Source organism: Rhineura floridana, chromosome 10 (assembly GCF_030035675.1).
Source record: "Rhineura floridana isolate rRhiFlo1 chromosome 10, rRhiFlo1.hap2, whole genome shotgun sequence".
Classification (NCBI taxonomy): Eukaryota; Metazoa; Chordata; class Lepidosauria; order Squamata; family Rhineuridae; genus Rhineura; species Rhineura floridana.
In genome coordinates this window covers 25,009,020-25,023,879 of record NC_084489.1, presented here as the reverse complement: position 1 = coordinate 25,023,879, position 14,860 = coordinate 25,009,020, and the positions used below count along the sequence as shown (strand labels likewise).

General features: G+C 37.6%; 1 protein-coding gene across 7 annotated transcripts in view; it reads left to right on the top strand.

Moving 5' to 3' along the window:
• ANO10 (anoctamin 10) overlaps window positions 1-14,860 on the top strand; it is a 92,656-nt gene that overhangs the window by 18,812 nt on the left and 58,984 nt on the right. For all 7 annotated transcript variants that reach the window (XM_061586734.1, XM_061586733.1, XM_061586737.1 and 4 more), the window contains 5 exons: window positions 5,599-5,654; window positions 7,932-8,006; window positions 8,763-8,945; window positions 9,850-10,041; window positions 11,349-11,477. In XM_061586734.1, the coding sequence (XP_061442718.1) occupies window positions 5,599-5,654; window positions 7,932-8,006; window positions 8,763-8,945; window positions 9,850-10,041; window positions 11,349-11,477 (635 nt within the window). The remainder of the gene's footprint in view (window positions 1-5,598; window positions 5,655-7,931; window positions 8,007-8,762; window positions 8,946-9,849; window positions 10,042-11,348; window positions 11,478-14,860) is intronic.

Genomic DNA, 14,860 nt, shown 5'->3' with positions numbered 1-14,860 from the left:
CACAGAGTCCTGCCATGAAAGCAGCAAGGAGACACTAAGTCAAAGGATATTATCTGTTTTTCAAGGTTTGTGCTATCAAATGTTTGAGGCACATTTGGATTACCTAGCCTCCAGAGTATAAAGATGCCAATATGATATTTATGCAGGACTTGAGTCCAGAAACACAGCAGAGACTATGAGCATTTCATCCCTTTCACAGAAACTCTAGAAGACAATAAATAAATAGGTAAAATACAGGAGCTTTCCATTTAAACTAACTGTTTAGTGTGATGGTAAAGCACACACAGTGATGACATCCAAAGAAACAGCACCCATGCGTAGTGCACTGAATATTGAACTTCCATGTGAGGCAGAGAAAGAAGAATTAGGTTGAGAAAATGAGGAAGATGATGTACAAAATTCAGAACCCTGGCAATTACAAAAGAGAGAGAAAAAGGAAGTGTTAAAAAAAACCCCTCAGGCTGGGCAATAACCCAGTATTTATGGAACTTGTAGATTTATAAGATTTTTGCATTTCAAGTGACAATTCTTATGGAACATGCAGGAAAGCTGTTGGTGGGATAGTAGTAAGTACTTGCAAGCAGCTCCAGGGACTAAAGTCATGTTTGCATCTAGTAATGCATAATAAACTGAAAGCTGATAAACTAGAACAATACTAAAAAGGTATTTAGAAGTGGTAATGGTGGTTGTTGAAATACAATGTTGCTAGGAAATTTAATGTAAGTTAATAATGTTGCTTAGAAAGGAAACATTTGTGACATATACACTGACAGAAGAAAAGTAAATACTAAGTTTTTTTGCATAACATTTTGAAATAATTAAGAGTGTGGGTGTAGAAATATGGAGAGGAAAGGAGGTTTGACAATTTGCACCTCACCAATTACCCTAAGCATGGCATGAAATGTATGTAATCGTGCCAATTTGCCTCCTACAAGAGGCAGAGGATGCAGTGGACAATTGTTGTTTATTGTTTGACTTTGAGAATTTGAGTTGGAATTTTGATTTAAATTGTAGGAAAGTAATAGAAGAAATGTTATGTAATTGTGAGGGAAAGTTATTGGGACAAGAGGGAATTTTAAAATGACGAAGCCACTACATCCTGCAAAGAGGAGAACAAATGGAGAAGTTAAAAAGAGACATTAAGCTTTTTATGTTAAATGTTCAAGGGATGGAAGACCCTATTAAATGGAGCAGAGTGTCTAATTTTGTAAGAAAGTGCATGCTGAAACAGGCATTATAAAAAAAACATATTCTGTAGCATACCAATGTTGAGCAACTTTCTCTACACCAAGTAATTCTAAGACAAGAAGGGTGGCAGCAATGTTCTCCAGTGCATCTCCCTTTCAAAAACAAACAAAAACATTCTTAGAGACCCTCAGGGTTGTTATATCTTTGGGATGGAGAAATATGGAGGTAAAACATAGTTGCAATAATATATTCTCCAACTAAAAACAATTTTTTTTTTTAAGTTTCAGAAAATTAAATTCAGGACAAGTGAACTCATTGTCAGGGCCAGTGTCAAAGGGTGGCCAGGTTGGGCCCTGCCTAAGGGCCTCTGTGGCCCAGAGGGGCCCCTCATTAGGGTGGAAGAGTAGCACTCCCCTGCCATGGATCTCAGGGAGGGAGCTTCCAGGCCACCCGCCTGTTTGCTTGCTCCACCTACCTCTCTCCTGTCTTCTGCTGCTTGCACTGCACGTGTAGGGCTGCCATCAACCTAGATGGCAGCGGAGGCTTCTTTAAGGGGCCGATGCTCCTACCACCATCTTGGTTGATGACAGGCATGTGTATGCATGTAGTGTACCATGCATGCGTGCCATCAACCAAGATGGCAGCGGGGCATCAACCCCTTAGAGAAGCCTCCGCCACCATGTTGGTTGATGGTAGCCCTGCATGCACAGCAGCAGAAGACCGGAGAGAGGTAGGTGGAACAGGCAGGAGCTGCGTGCCCAGGGCAGGCTGGTGTCCAAGGGCCCAGTCATGCCTGGCACTGGTCCTGCTCATGGTGATGGTGGAGGGGAAAACTCTAATTGGTTTTGGACAAACAATAAAAATCAAACAAAAATATTAAGTAAAAATAAATTGCAAAAGCACTGCAATAATACCTCAGTCAATGCTTCAGGAACCAAACTCCTTTTAATGAAGGCTTTTAAAAAGGTGAAATTGACAAGCTTTGCTTTGTTGTGGATAAACATTCAGGCTTGTGCATTTGCTTCAGGGTGAAAGTGTGCCTTTGTTTTAAGGTGAAACTAACAAGGCTGGGTCTTTGCTGTGCTATGGATAAACTTTCTAGCCTGTGTCTTTGCAGATTTAACATATAGGAACAGTGGGCATCTGATCATTGTCCTGTGCAGGTTAAAGTAAACCTGCTAAGACAGCAGCTGAGAACTTAAGTCTGGAAATTAAACACTATTTAATTAATGACGCTAGAGATGTGCAAAAGGATTCAGAAGGCTACAAAATTATTTTAAAGAAAATATCACTTCTTGCATATCCATGCACATAAAATGGGACTTTGTGAAATTTCTAGTGCATGGAGAATGCTTTAAATATATGCATGCAATAAAAAGACCAAAATAGAAAAGGGGAAATTTAAAATGAAATTAAGGATCTGGAAACTAATCGCAGACCACCGGGTTAAAAATAACTGATTGAGAATTAGATGATAAAAAAATAGGATTCATGGAAATTGACAGTTAAACAATGAAATGATTATATACAGTAGAAGATAGAAAATTTATAAATTGGGTATAAGTTTCAGACTTTTGGCAAATACTTGTTGATTTATTTATGTTTCAAAGTGGCTTACAGAATTTGTTTCCACTACCCAGGACTAAATACCCCCCAAAAAACTTTAAAGATTGCAGCAATTAAATACACAACCATTATTAGGCAATTTAAGAAGGATATTAAAAAGTGGACACAGCTTAATCTAGGACAGTGGTTTCCAAACCCATGGACCACTTGGAAATAGCTGATCTTGGCAGACTCAATCATTTTTCTGTCTGTTGTAGTAATTGTAATGTAATGTGCTGTGCTAGATGCTGTATGATTTGTAATTGTATTTTTATTGCATCTTTTATTTATCATACTTTATTTTATTACAATTTACATTCTATAGAATTCAAATTGTCATATGATAAACAATATAAGAAATACAAGAAAAAATACAATTAAAATAAATATGAATATTTAATACAGACATGTTGAGGACCACTGATGATCCATACACCACAGTTTGTAAACTCCTGTTCTAGGGCATAGTAATGCAATCAAAATGGTTCAGTTCCAAAATTAAATTTCCTTTTTGAGGTGCCCTCCATTTTAGTCAAATGATGAGACTGAGGTTATCCTACTTTGGACACATCATGAGAAGACATGATTCACTAGAAAAGACAATAGTGCTGAGAAAAACAAGGGAGTAGAAAAAGAAGAAGGCCAAGCAAGAGATGGATTGATTCCATAAAGGAAGCCACAGACCTGAACTTACAAGATCTGAACAGGGTGGTTTATAACAGATGCTATTGGAGGTTGCTAATTCATAGGGTTGCCATAAGTCATAATCAACTTGAAGGCACACAACAACAAAACCAAAGAATTAGCACTGTTGCAAGGAAAGTTTCAATATTAGTGGGGAACCTAGAATAAAGGCCTGGGACCTGCTGGTGAAGGGCGGGTGGTGGTGGTGATGGTGGTAGTAGTAGTAGTAGTAGTAGTAATAATAATAATAATAATAATAATAATAATATTAATAATAATAATAGCAGCCTTTTGCTAAAACTTGTTAAGGGGCATGAGAGGAGTCTAGATTCTTAAAATACCAATGAAGCCATTTGGGTGCAAATTGAGATAACATACTGAACAGCAGGCTGTGGAACAGGTTGTATTTGTAAATAAAAGTTTAAGGGCTGGGTACTGTTCTCAATATTGTTGCACTCATACTAGTAAAGATAAAGTAGAACAGCATAAAAATTGAAGCAAAAAGGCCTATCTATGGTATATCATATTCATGAGACCATCACTGGTAACAAAAGCAAAAAATGCAGTTTTTCAGAAGGGTGCACTCAGAAAGGGTGTAGAGTATATGTACTAAAATGCAAGGTTTTTGCAGTAATAAAATAAAAAAGTAATACATTCTCTGACATTTTTAATTATATGGGAAAATCAAGATAAGAGTGCTAAATCTAAATACTTGATTTGTTTTATGTTAATGGCTGCTTAGCAAATCATAGTGAGGTGCTGGAAAACTGATTTTAGATAACTCTATAATGAACTATGGCATATTGCTCTGACTCAAAAATTAGCACAACAGTGTAGATTGGTGAAAGACAAGGCAGCCGATTTGGATGTTTACACAATTTGGAATGAATATTAATTTGTAAACTGTTTGTTAAATTGAAAGTTACGTTACACTTAGGAAAAATTGTTATGTTCCTTCAAGAAAAGTATCAAGATTAAGGCTTTTAGGCTTTGTAAAAATATTGATTAAAAGCCGGATGATCAGTCAGCCGAAATATATGATCTATTGACAGACTCAGTAATGCACAAATGTTAATTTTAAATGTAGGTTGTTAATTTCATATTTTGATTAAATATTTTTTATAAAAGAGGGTATAATCTTTAGCATAATTTGAAAAGGTCAGGTGAGTCTTACTTGGCCCAGTGCAGGCATCACATTAATAGAGCAAAGTCCGAATGAATGAAAATATATATATAAAGCACTGTTCAGGGCAGTATATGCACAGTACATTCACAGTATTTTAATGAGCCTTGACAGTAGTAAGGTTTTTTTCTTAACATGGTCAGGATCACAGCATACTAGATATCCAGGAATAGTTTACTACTGTTGCACTAGAAAAGTAATGGTATCAGAACTACCATTTGATACATTTCATTACAGGACATGAATGTTCAGACTGCAGATTTGCAGCTGTCAGGATGCTTTAAAAATATTAATTAGTGCATGATGAAGACATAGAAATTAACTGTATGCTTTTAATTTAGGTTTGCATCACAAAAATAAGTTTTGAAATAAAGGAGTAGTTTGGGATTTGCTGGCACTGCGTTCAGCTTAAACTGTGCTAAATGTATAGTAAGAAAGGGGAACAATATGATTGCCCCAAAAATTCATTATATATTTCAATGACCATAGTTTTGACACACTAATTGAGTTTGGAAGGAATTGAACAGGTAAAAATAATATTGACTAGAAAACTTAGAAAATAACACCCAAGAAGGATTGACTGGAAAGTTTGTCAATTCTTTTGATTTCAACTTATCCTAAACATTGCTGCTTAACACTTCTTAGTGCTCTTGGTATGTTGTAGATCCAGGTCTGTGGCCTTCAGTATAACCAAACATACCAGTTATAATGCAAATATACAGTGCAAATTATAATGTAGATATAATGTAATATAGATAACATGTAATATTTTAATACAAGTATTGCGCAACCTCATTTCTCTCAGATTATGGCTTAAATGTATTATATTTTACTGTATATTTGTAGGAAAAATGTCTTAATTGCATTTAACATAAATGATGTCTAACATGCCTCAAGTTTATGTATTTTCCATTCATTGGGACCTTGTTAAATTTCAGAAAACCATCGATTGGAGTCTTCATATCAGAATCACTTAATTCTGAAAGTCTTGGTGGTACGTAGAGTTGAAAATATTTTAAATATTATTTGGAAATATGTCTGACAAGGCCCATTGAAAGGAGTGGACATTTCATAAAAATATTGTTTTGGATCCAAAGAGGAATGTTTTCAAGAAAAAAAGCACTTTTGTGTATCCACGGGGTGAGATTGCCAGTTTTCCATTGGTCTGCAGCCCCTCATACCTCAAAAATATGTGCTTTGGAGAGTCAGAGTACTCTCTGGAGTAGCATATGATACAGCATGGCAAGCCACAGCCAGGACTGGTGACCATCCTATGAACATGCAGAAGTAATTTTACAGTTTGGAACCAATGCATTGCTCCATTTTAACAGGGCTTCAGAAGAAAACGCTGCAGAGGATTAGGTCTGATATCTGATAATCTGACAGACTGATGCTATGCATGTCTACTCAAAAGTAATTCCCAGTTTGTTCAAAGAAACGTTTGTGCATAGGATTGCAGTCTGAAAGAAAAATTATCACTGTGGATTTATTTTAACATAAGCCACAGAAACATAGGAAGCTGCCTTATATCATTAGTCCATCTAGCTCAGTATTGCCTACACTGACCGGCAGTGGCTCTCCAGAGTTTCAGACAGGAGTCTCTCCTAGTCCTACTTGGAGATGCCAGGGATTGAATTTAAGACCTTCTGCATGTAAAGCAGGTACTCTTACCATCCAGCTACAGCCCTTCCTCAAATTTCTATCGGTTACCCTCAAGATGTTCCTTTTGGAAGTGTAAGCTCTAAGAGCTCCATTTCTTGGAAATAGTTACAATTCAAACAGTAAATTTACATCTCTTACAGCTGGGTTAGAATATGGGTGGGCTTGTTGGAAAAAATGGTGCAGATTTTTTAAAATAATCCTTTTGTTGGATGGTCATGTGCCCAGAAATGCACCTTAAATTAAAAAAAATCACTAAAGAGGTTAAATTAGAGGTACTTGAGGAATTCAGTTACTTTGAAATCCTGATGTGACCTGATCCACACACCCTAATATGCAAATTGGAATGTAATTATCCTTTCAATTTAGTACTTTCTCTGAGTTTTGCAATATACTTCTTGGCTCAAAGAACATACAAAATGTATTAACAATGCATATTTAAAGATAAAATACATTTATAAATTCATAGAGATAAAATACATTTTAAATTAGTAGTTAAATACAGTTTTTGTACACATTTTAGAAAAGACATTTCCAGATTAATGCAGAAATGGGCAGAATAATCTTACTATTAAATTTATGTAAAACACAGTGCCCTTGTTTGCATAAAACACTAAGCCAAACCATGGCTTGAGTAAACATGCTGCCTTCCAGAAAGGAGATCACAGCTATTTTGCTGGTTGTTTTTGCTGCTGTACTGATCTAAGTTATGGTTTCGTTTAGCATGCCGTCTGTACCTGGGTTTATGCTTTAACTTTCTCCAAACAAATCTTGGTTACAATTTATGATTTATTTGGAAGAACTAAACCAGAAGCCCAAGTTTGTGCAACACACTAATCCAAAGCACTTCTTAGCACACCAGCAAAGTGGCCAGAGAGAAGCAAAGCAGCTGCAGTCTTCTAAGAGCCCACATATTTGCTCGTCCATAACTTGCAAATTGGGCCTGTGTCTCAACTTAAAACACCAAACTAATAACAGAAATATTAAGAATCTGTCATTTTTGTGCAATATATTTAGTTTATTTATTTTGACTTATATTCTGCCCAATTCCAAGGGCTTAATGAGGGAAAGCAATGTATCGCAGATCATTTGCAAAATCTGTGGAGTGCTAGTTGCCAGAAAGGATTGTTCTGATCAGGGAAGGGAACTAACAAAGCACCATTTTGGGAGTATTGCATAATGTCTTCACTGTTAATACAACCCCTTTGCTCTAGTCTAGGACGTAGTCAGGTGCTGATTCTGCTCAAACTTCATCAGAATGAATGGGGATTGCATAGGACAGGATTGGGCAATTTGAGGACTATAATCCCTCAGGGGAAAGTGGATGGAGGCAGTGGCTGAGGACTATAATCCCTCAGGGGAAAGTGGTTGGTGGTGGATGGTGTCAAAGCATAAATACACACAATTCTCTCCTTGAGAAGCTTTTCTCCTTGGGAAGTGTATTTTCCTAATAACAACTCTAGATGAATCACCACATGGTGGCAGTGCAGGGTTGCATGGGGTAGAGAGAAGAGGCCTCCCTGGGTTGCTTATGTCATGTGATCCGTAGCTTTTCCCTCATGAATTAGGATACTGAGATGATGACATTTAACTTTTTTTCTCCCTTTTGCAGTTCAACTTTTTAAACTGCTTTGCATCTTTATTCTACATTGCTTTCGTCTTGTTTGATATGAAACTTTTGAGACAGGTGAGGTTTGTTTAAAATGTTGTTTGGATAGCTTTTAAAATACTGCACTAATCACAGGATATTTGATTATAATATTGTTTCAGTCATCTGTCTCTAATATAGCATCTATAACATTTTGTTAATTTACATCAGGCTGACTCAGATAATATTTTCAAGCTAGGAAATATGTTCCAAGCTCTCTAGCGGCTTGCCCTATGTGCTGAACAGTTCTGACGGGTAGTTTTTTAAGACTGCCTTCTACCATGTGAAAGAATTGCTCATGTCTAATATGGTGCTGTGTGTGTTTGTTTTACTTGCAGTACATTGTAGTGGCGTATCTACTCCTTTCAGTCTTGAGTTGGAATTACAGTTGCATCCTTTCTTAACATGGGTTTGAGTTACTCTGGGACAACTGGGTTGTTGCAAAGGATATTTTAGTATGTTTTTTATGTGAAATTTCTGGGTCTGTTCTTTCTTTGGTAAACAGCCATCCACGAAACATGAATATTAATAATGTTAATAACGCTAGTGGGTTGTTATCCATAATTAATATTGTAATGCTACCAGTCCTACAAAATGGGCTGCCTCTGCGACTACTTTCACACTTATTGTATGCAGCTTAAAAATTGGAATTTGGCTCCAGCTCAATATATTGTGGAACCTTTAGATCTGTGTTGGGTACTATATGTGATGATCATTAGTTAATTAAATGCAGATATAATATTTTAAAGGACTGTTACAGTCTTGTTGCATGCTTGCTTTGTTTAATTTTCTTAGAGTTTGGCAACTTTGCTGATAACTTCACAAGTCCTTAATCAATGTGTAGAAGCTGTACTGCCTTATTGGCTCCAAAAGAGACGGAATAAGAGGGTAAAGAAAAAGGTGAAAGCAATGGAAATAGATACTGACCTGTCTTTATTTGAGCAAGTTAATCAGGAAAAAGGGATGGATACCTATCTGGTAAGCTGACTGTATCCTGTTTTATGATTCATTGCATCTGAAAAGTGAAGCCTTTCCTAATTTTAAAAAACTGTGGACTATCGCAAATATTTGAATACTGAATCTGAATTCTGAATTATATACTTAGAACATAAAATTGTTATGCTTGTTCAAGCCAGAGGTCCAAAACCATTCTTTTTGTTGTTCACACCTCCAGTCTCTGCCCAGCAGGGAAATACTAGTGCATGTGACATAGTGGTGCCATTGGGGCAGGATTTTGGGGTAGAAATCGAGTGCGCCACTCAACAGAATGAGCAGGAGGGCATCTAAGTGTAGCAATATTTATCGCCATCCAAACACAGAGCCCCAAGTAAGACCATTGAGTCCAGAGTCTAAAATTAACCAACAAAGCACCAAGCTCTAATTGCATCCCCTTCACTTGGACCTCTTGTTGCATATTTTGCATTAGCTTTAAGAGTTTTTTTTATTTAGGTTTTTGTATAATTATAATTAGTAAGGCTTTGGTTGGTAAATTTAATATGGGGCAAAAACACATGCCAAACAGAGGTTTAAGCATAAGAGAGGAGGTAATTATTAAAACATCCCTTGCATTCTAACTAGTGATCTTTCAAGTTGGGCATGGAGCAGTGTACACATTCTCTCATGCTTTAAATGAATGCCTTCCATGTTCCACATGAGATGAATGCATAAGAAGTATTAATTGATCTTCAAATGAACAGACGTGAGAATAGGCAGTTGGTATGTCCACCCTGCTCACTCTAATCTTACACTGTCTACTTACCATTTTACATCTACATTTTCAACTTTAATCTTTCAAATTTGTTAGGAAAATACATAGATCTGCTAGAATCTGAAACTGCTTCTAATCGTACATTTAGTGTTAAAATGTTCTCTTTTCTTCCAGGGTACTTTTGATGATTATTTGGAATTGTTCTTACAGTTTGGCTATGTGAGCCTTTTTTCATGTGTCTACCCTTTGGCAGCTGTTTTTGCAGTGCTAAACAACATCACAGAGATGTATTCTGATGCCTTAAAAATGTGCAGGATCTTTAAACGTCCATTTTCAGAGCCCACTGCAAATATAGGTGTATGGCAGGTAATCTGTTCAAATTCTTAAAGTTTGCGCAACTTCTTTCTTAATTTTTCATTATCATTGGAATATATGAGAAGATAGTTTTGTTTTTCTTAAGGATACAGAAGTGGGATATGAGGCAGAGCTGAGCATTTCTCCTCTTGTAAGCTGGAGGACATTTAGTTCGGGGAACCTGTCAACCCTGACCAGCAGTCATGCTGGCTGGGACTGATGGGACATCTGGAGGCCCATATCAATCACAGGGAAGGTCTTAAACTGGGCAGGCAGTTTATTGTACCTGTATTCCTCATTCGTTAGCAAACGTTTCAGAAAGGTGGGATATCAGTGTTTTAAATAAGTAAATACCCCTTTTCGAGGAGATGGGACCTCTCCTTTGATCCCCAGTCACCTTGATGCCTTGGTTAGAGAAGGCAAGATTCTCTCGGAACCCCATACAGGAGGTAAGAATGCATGCAAAAGGCTGAAGAAAGAAAAAGAAAAAATAGAAAGAATATCAGATTGTTAAAAGAACAATGAAACACAGTAGTAAAATCAACACTAAAACCATACAGTCTCCAACAGAGATATCAGCTGCTAGACCTGCAGCACTCTTCAGATCCACACCAAATGTAAATATATATATCTAGCTGTACACCAGTACACTGTATATGGATTGAGCCCCCCAACCCACTCGTAAAAGGGGATACAGATTTGCATAACATTTTCATATGCTTTGTGTCTTACACTAATTTGGGTCCTGTTTTGCAGGTGGAGTGGAGGGCCCAAAAATAAATTAGTGGCCACGCAAAAATATATTTGCCTAACAGATAGACAAGTGAAGCTTTTCTCATAATTATCTTTCAATGCTAGAAAAGGCTTAACCTCTTGAACTTCTGCCTGTGACACAGCTGTAAAAGGAACAAGAACTCTGCTTTCTGCCAATGCCAACACTAAATCAAAGCCTAGGCTGCGATCCTGTGCCCACTTACTTGACAGTAAGCCCCATGAAAGATAAAGTGATTGACTTCTCAATAGACCTGCATTCCACTGCACTGTAAGTTAACTATACAGTGACTTCTTAGCGAGTGTCTGGTCTTTAATTCTTGCACAGCAGGAGACATACCTGAGTATCTTTCCAAAGTTTTCACATTTTGTCTCTTCGTGATGTACTATTATTGGCAAATTTCATGCAGATACATGTCCTAAGCTTTAGGCTATTGCCACTTCTGAATATAAAATAGAGGAATGCCAGGGTTCCTTGGGACCCTGAGAAAAGAAAAGATATATATTTTTATTAAAGGAATTCTACTTCTTTTTACTTTTTGTTTCAGTTGGCTTTTCAGACTATGACTGTCATATCAGTGGTTACCAATTGTGTCCTTATTGGCATGTCACCCCAAGTAAATGGACTTTTCCCAGACTCAAAGGTAGAACTTATCCTGATTGTGGTGTTGGCAGAGGTAAGTGGAAGGTTTAAACATTTGCTTATGGTTCAGAAATAAATGTTCATAAGTTGTATGTATTTCCTTGACTGATTGATTTCCACTGGTCTATGAACTGGAGAGTCTTACATAGTGGTGGTTTTCAAACTTTTCTATCTGTTAGGGTACCTTTTCTACATGGATATGTCTGTTATGGAATCCCAGCATGTTGCAGAGGGGCCACACACTTAGGATCTGGCTGCATCCTATGGTGGCAGATCCCTGCATTAGAATGGGGCTTGGGCAGGGCAATTGCCTTGGTCAGATGACCTTGGAGGACCACAAAAAATATTTTGGCATCACAGTGGGGTGCCTATTGGAGCAGCCAGTAATTTAAGGGGGGAAAGTTTGTTTTGTTTTCGGGTGGGAGACTTGGATGTCTAAAAATCTCCCAGTAGTTTGGCATCACAGTATCACAGTGGGGGACCTATGGTGGCAGCCAGTCATTTTTTAAAAATGGGAAAATTGCAGGGCCGTTGGGGCCACAAACAGTCTTGGAGTGCCAGATACAGCCAGGAGGCTGTGGGTTAGCCATCTCTGCTATATTTGCTAGGATTTTTAAAGAAAACTTTCAGCAATAGTGACTAGAAGCCTGAAGGCAACAAAGGAGTTGATGAGGTATTTGGAATCTATCTCTTGAGTGTTGTAGTAGAGGATTTCTGGATTTCTCACAGCATTTTTGACTATACAAAAATGCAGACAGCTTTGGGTTAAAGCAGATGTGGGGAATCTTTGGCTCTCCAGATGTTGCTGAAGTACAACTCCTATCAGCCTCAACAAGCATGACCAATGACCAGAGGTGATAAAGCTCTGATTTGCTTGCTTTTGAAAACCCAGAATCTTTTGAGAACGAATGAATAAAGCTGCTCATTGGGTATTTTATTCAGTTATTTGTGCTTGTTTACAGAACCAAATAAGTAAAATGCATTTCTGCTTGCAAGTTGAGCACACAGATGATAAAGTGCAGTTTATGGAAATTGAGCAGTGACGTGATTCAGTGGTACATGCATATGAAAAATAATTATCTGGCATAATTAATTCAGAATGCTAAGGGAGATTAATCAAGGTCAATAGTGACTTACAGTAGCATGTATTTTCTACTAATGAGTTTATTTAGGGCTGTAATAGCTCATTTTCACACAATATCAAACAAAAATATTTTTAAGTGTTCTTTCATTTATTCAGATGCTTTTAGTAATGTTAGTCAAAATACCTATATTTTTTTTCATGCTACGCAGGAGTTAGGATTTTTATTAATGCATAGTTTGGCCTATAGAAACTCCATCTTTGGCCATAATAATTCCTTGGTAGTCAGACTGAAATCTTTTAAAGTAATATCTGCAATAGTCTAACCTAGACACTGTAAATACTCATTGGCCCAGTTCACACATAATACCATAGTTTGGTAATACATGAGAGAGCCTTGGGCCTCCATACCCCCTCCTCCTCTTGTGTGCTCTAATTCTCCCCCTGACTTCCTGGTTTGAGGGAAACCATAGTTTTTCTGATCTGGGGGTAGTTTCAAATTATGGTTTGCTGCAAACCAGGAAGTCTGGGAGGGGATTCAGACCAAGTAAGATGAACATGGAATGTGTGAGTCCAAGGATTACTCATGTCATGATAAACTCATGGTGGACATTATATGATAACTAGTCCACTCACTGATTGCCATCTGTTTCTCAAGATGTTTTACATTTAAGCAACATTAAGTTGGCAAATCTGAAATAAGACTTATTTTTAGTTTTAAAACACCTAAGGATGAAGTACCTGGAATTTGTTTGAAAGAAAAGTTCTGCAGATTAAAATATGATGAAGAAAAACTAGGAGTATTTTAGTTGTAAGCATGTCATGATTGGTTGGTTTTGCTTTGTTTCTTTCTGAACTTAAAATCCTTGGAAATAATTAAATTAGTAACCAAAGGGGAAAAAAGACCCCTTCATTTCCACTTGGATCTTACAGAATGTGACAAGAGGATTATGCACTGTTCTGAAGTTATTTTAGAGAGAGTTTTTTCTCGTAAAGTTTTTTCTCCAAGATAATGTGAATTTGAGCTGTCCTTAGTAGAGGGGCACCACATCCTAAAGGCTACCACAGTGATCTCAAAGTGTTGGTGCATGGTCAGTGGTCAGGGATGATGGCAGTGGTAGTCCAGCAATACCTGGAGACCATGGTTCCTCTCCCCTGATATTTATTTATTTAAATTTCTATGCTGCTTTATATATTTTTCAAAAAATCTCAAAGCGGTTTACAACCTAAATTAAAGTATCAAATAAAGCATTAAAAATATCAAAATAAAACATTGCAGATTAAGGTCAAACATAAAATGCACATTTAAAGCAGCATAATGTATAGTGTTGTGCGCCTCCCCAATCTCTGAGTGGTGAGATTTCCAGGGTCCCTGTGCTCCTCCAGGGTTTGGTTTCCTTTGGGAAGAAGGTCAGCAGAGACTGCGGTGTCTTTATGAAATATGGTTTATTTATTTACACACATTCCAACCTGAGCTTAAGATAAAAGCATCAGCAGTCCAATATCCAGCTTTTCCATCTGGGTTGCAGGAGGCATCCTAAAGCCATGGTGCAGAGGGATAGCCTCTCTGTCTGCCTCCAGTCAGCAGCCTTTCTCTAGACACAACTAAAAACACAAAACTCTCCTAGGCTCTAGGAGGGGGAGGGAGGCTCTCCTGAAGAGTTTCAATAACAAAAGGATCTTCCTGGCTCATTCATCAGTTGCTGGGCACCTAATAAGCCCATTAACTATCAGGCCACTCTATTAGCTTAACAGAGGAGACTCATCTGACCAGCACAGTGAGTTCCTCATTCCAAGGCACAGGATTCCAAATCAGAGGATGGAAGGGGACCCACAGGGATCATCCATTCTAACCCCTATACTCATAACAATAGGAAAACAAAATATTCTCTTAGATATGAAAATGTTATGCATAAAAATCCAACACAAAAACACTGTAAACTCCATAAAACAGCATTGTGAGTTACTAAAATAATTACGATAGAAGCTGCACCCACACTTGCCCCCTGACCGACACAGTAACCTTTCCCAAATACATCCTTAGCAATCCTCCATATCCGAGCCTTACTTTCATGCATTCCCACTAGCCACACAGGTAACTCAACTAATCCCCAGCCAACCGAGCAAACACATAGTGTACAAAAATACACAGCAGAATTAATTATAATTTACAACCAGCTCATCCACCCACCTCCATCCAGGGCAATATAGATCATACAAACAACAACATAACCACTCTCACCCAGGTAGGGCTGTACTCTATACTTGTTCACACAGAGTAGTACTGAGTAACCTCAAAGCACCCAAAAACATGACAAGCCAGAATCTCAGTCTGA